The 3,720-nt window shown below is 45.2% G+C and overlaps 1 protein-coding gene across 1 annotated transcript; it reads right to left on the bottom strand.

Moving 5' to 3' along the window:
* Positions 1-664: 664 nt before the first annotated feature.
* On the bottom strand, positions 665-3,460 carry LOC146542113 (uncharacterized). The gene has a single exon (XM_085213757.1). The coding sequence runs from the start codon at positions 3,171-3,173 to the stop codon at positions 2,130-2,132; it is 1,044 nt and encodes a 347-aa protein (XP_085069883.1). The 5' UTR covers positions 3,174-3,460; the 3' UTR covers positions 665-2,129.
* Positions 3,461-3,720: the final 260 nt, after the last annotated feature.

Below are 3,720 nucleotides of genomic sequence, written 5' to 3'. Positions count from 1 at the left end.
GGAACCAAAGCAGAATTGTGTGCTGATGCCAACTATCTAACATCTCAGAAAGAATGTTCCCTGAACAGAACAAATCAGGAGAGTTGATGTCTTGAATTCTTGTGAGAAAAGAGCTGTTAACTGAAATAAAGTTCTTAAGGCTTTTTCTAATAATAAAGATTTTCATTTCCGGGTCTAAGTGCTATCTACGACTGTGCTGGAATTTGAGTCAGCAGTTCGTCAGATAAAAACATCCTCATTATTTTTCTGCATCATTTGTGGTTTAACTGCAGGTCTAAGTTGGTGAAATTCCAACAGAGAGCAAGAAATCCTATCCATATTTATACATAGACAGAATTTGGACTGATCTAGACGCAGAATTTAGTTAATGAATGTCATTCTTTACATTTCTCAAAATGATAAAAATTTCCCAGTGTTTCAATCAGTGAAGAAAAAAGCTTATTTTGTATGTTGCAATTTCTTATGCTCTTACATTAAAAAAAAAAAAAACAACAACCAAACCAAACACCAACCAACCAACAAACAGAAAGCATAAGAAAACAGTAAACGAATTGAATACCTATAGCTATATCTTCCAGACAGTTTTGTCCCCATTTTTGAGGGCCAGTCCACCGGGGGCTAGCGATCTCCCCTCGCTAGGGCCATTGCAATGCAGACACCAATATGAGGATGTAGCAAATGGCCTTTATTGCAACTAAACAGCGACTTATATATTCTACGTGCTTCATCTACACCCCTTAAGCATGCGTCATGATTTATGTAACAGAGGTCCTATCGCATCACATCCCGATTTCTCGTTATCGCCTACAGAGCAGGGGAGGTCCTAGTGCATCACATCCCGATGACTTGCTAACGCCTACTACAACATCTCCCCCTCCCCATGCTCGGTAAAGCCTTGCACCATTACAGTGCGTTATTCGCTTGTCGCCTAATAGCTCTAGCGTAGGTTATACAGAGGGAGATACACTACATTCTTAGGTAATTCAAGTTGGGCTACTCATCTTAGCATATGCCAGACCTTCACATATAATATAATTACAAGCACCAAACATATCAATGTTAGGATTACTAAAATCATAACCAGATGCAGTATGGAGTTTAATACCCCTCTGACTGTTGGTGACCATCCAAGAAGCGTCTCCCACCATTGGTGCTCTCCATCCTTCTTCACCCTTTCTAGGACACGAAGTATCTCTCCCGCATCATGGTGAACAATGATCAAGGTTTTCTGTCCATTGTCTTGAATGGGTTTTAGCTGCTGGTACAGATCATCATGTTGCAACAATTTCCTTACCAAAGTAAGGTTCATTCTAATTGGGGCCAATAATACATCTTGAATCAATGTGTAATTAGACTGCAGGAACTGATGTGATATAACCAGAACTGTGTAATTAAAGTCACATCCTATAACACTAGTAAAGTTGCAGACACAGAGATTTGAGTGATTACTGGTAGATACAGCAATATCATCTATGAGTATGGAATTACAAGAGGTCCTCATACAAACATACCCTTTTCCAATGTATATAAGCACTGTTTCAATTGCCTCATTGGGATGAATTTCAAAACGGCAAATGTTCTGTTCAGTATCAAGACAAGTGTCTCGAGCCTTAAGAGTATTATGCCAGTCACATCTCTCCGTGTTCTCTTAGTCAGGGAGAGGGTCCGCTGGTGTAACCATATTAACCAGCCTGCATAAGATGTGTGTAAAAATGGCGTATAAGTTGGTTTGATGATTGAAATCTTAGTCTGCATTAATAATTTTACTCGTTTGACAGACCACGTTGGGCTAAACACCACCTGATGCTGGCCTGTAGTTTTAATGACATATGGCCCGATCTCATAAATCTATGGAGACAAGATGTTTTCTATTTTCTCCATGGTGGTAGGGCTCTTAGGAGGGGTTGATGTATGTGGGGTAACTGTTCTTTGATCCATTTTAAAACTGAAGGATCGCCCAGGCTACCACACGCCCAGAGGCAGACTACCAAAACAGGTTGGATCAAAGTAAAATTGTGCCAGTAGTCCCATTGTTCAGTGGCGCAAGATTTACTTCCTTTCTCATTTCCCTCAACATTTGTTACTGATATTTGAGACACCTTTTCATGAGTGGATTCATTAATCATCCATCATCCCACCTTTATCTCTTGCCCTGCCTCTCCCCAAAGTCGGTGAGATCGGTCGACACTATTCCAACCCCATTCCTTCTCCAGGTATTTTTCGTTATTATGTAATACCACTATTAAGAGGGTTAAATTGTCAGAATATGACCCCATGCTCCCAGTATGTCCCCTGCGGTCATGGGACCATGGCCATCCAACGGGTGTGGCAGAATTGTCACCAGCCTCCGCCTGGGCGACACCGAGTACAAGTACTATGAGAAAAAGCAAGAGCAAAAGCGTTACATTCTTAACCGGCGCTATCATGGACACCTTCCCTTCAGTGAGTGAGGTCTTCAGAAGCGGCTCCTTCTCCCGTTCTTTAATGTGGCCCGCTTGGCCACACCCATCGCACAGTCCCTGGGGCTGTCGTGATCCAACTGCAGCGACGATAGCCGCCGCTAACCCTTCATTAGTCAGAGATGTTGTCTTTTGCTTATCCAGAATATATTTGATCATCTCCCCAGGCGTACCAAGCTGTGGAGCAGTGCGGAGAAGTTCCCTGACCTCTGGCTGGCTTTGTTGCCGGAGACAATCCATAATAACTGGACCTTGGGCCAATTTTGGGAGTTCTGACCCCTGTATGGCCTTCAGGAGTCTGTCCGCAAAGGCAGAGAATGATTCTGTTGGCCCCTGGGTCACTTTGGTCCAGGGATCCATAGACTGCACACCCTTGGCTACTCTCTTAAATGCTTGAATCATCGAGTCTGTAGCTGCTATAAGCTCCCTTGGCCTAAGCCTAGCTGCTTGTCCCTGGTGGGTTTGCATTCCCCTGACCATTCCCACCAAGCGCATTAATGAGGACCCATGTAATGGGTGGTTGGGACTCGATTCCACTGCCCCTACAGCCACTCGCAATCCTGCCACCCACTCTGAGGACCATAATGTATACTGTACTGGCAACAGCACCATGCACATCAAATTTGTTATGTCGTGAGGGAGAAGGGGACCTATAGATGTCATGGCCTCTAAGGTGTTCAGGGTGAGAGGTGAATTCAAGCCTCGCTTCTCCATGCAGTCTAGCAGGCAGGTAATGCCCTTTGGATCTAGAGGTACCCACTCAGGGTTTCCTCCACTGCTTACAATAACCGGGAAAACTTCCAGAGATCTTCCTTCATCTATCACGCCAGATCTGACCTTTCCCCAGTCTGTTAATGTGCCCCTCTTAGTTCCCCAAGATAAAGCTGCTTCACCGTCCCCCTCACTGTCCTCTTCCCTCAGCTCCGTGTTAGCCTGATAAGGCGTCAGCGCTTCACCTCCCTTCCCTGCCCCCCTTGGCTCAGTCCTTGACTGATAAGATGTTATCTATGTTATCTACTGAGGAGACTCCTGATTGGTTGCACATTCTCTCATTTCCTTAAAAGGATATTGTGGCCGTTGTGGTCAAATTGATGGGTCCGGATACGGCGGTGGGTTGTCGCCATCTCATCCCCCTTCATCAGGCGCGGCCGGGGCAGATGGCGTCAGTCAAACGCAGTCGCCATCTTGTCTCCCTCCACCGGGCACGTCATCACTCGAACACCTACGGGGTATATCGCCTCCCACCTTCTCTCCCTTCCCC

The sequence above is a fragment of the Meleagris gallopavo genome, chromosome Z, assembly GCF_905368555.1.
Source record: "Meleagris gallopavo chromosome Z, MGAL_WU_HG_1.1, whole genome shotgun sequence".
Classification (NCBI taxonomy): Eukaryota; Metazoa; Chordata; class Aves; order Galliformes; family Phasianidae; genus Meleagris; species Meleagris gallopavo.
Note: the sequence above shows the minus strand (reverse complement) of the source record. Positions and strands in the feature narration are given on the sequence as shown.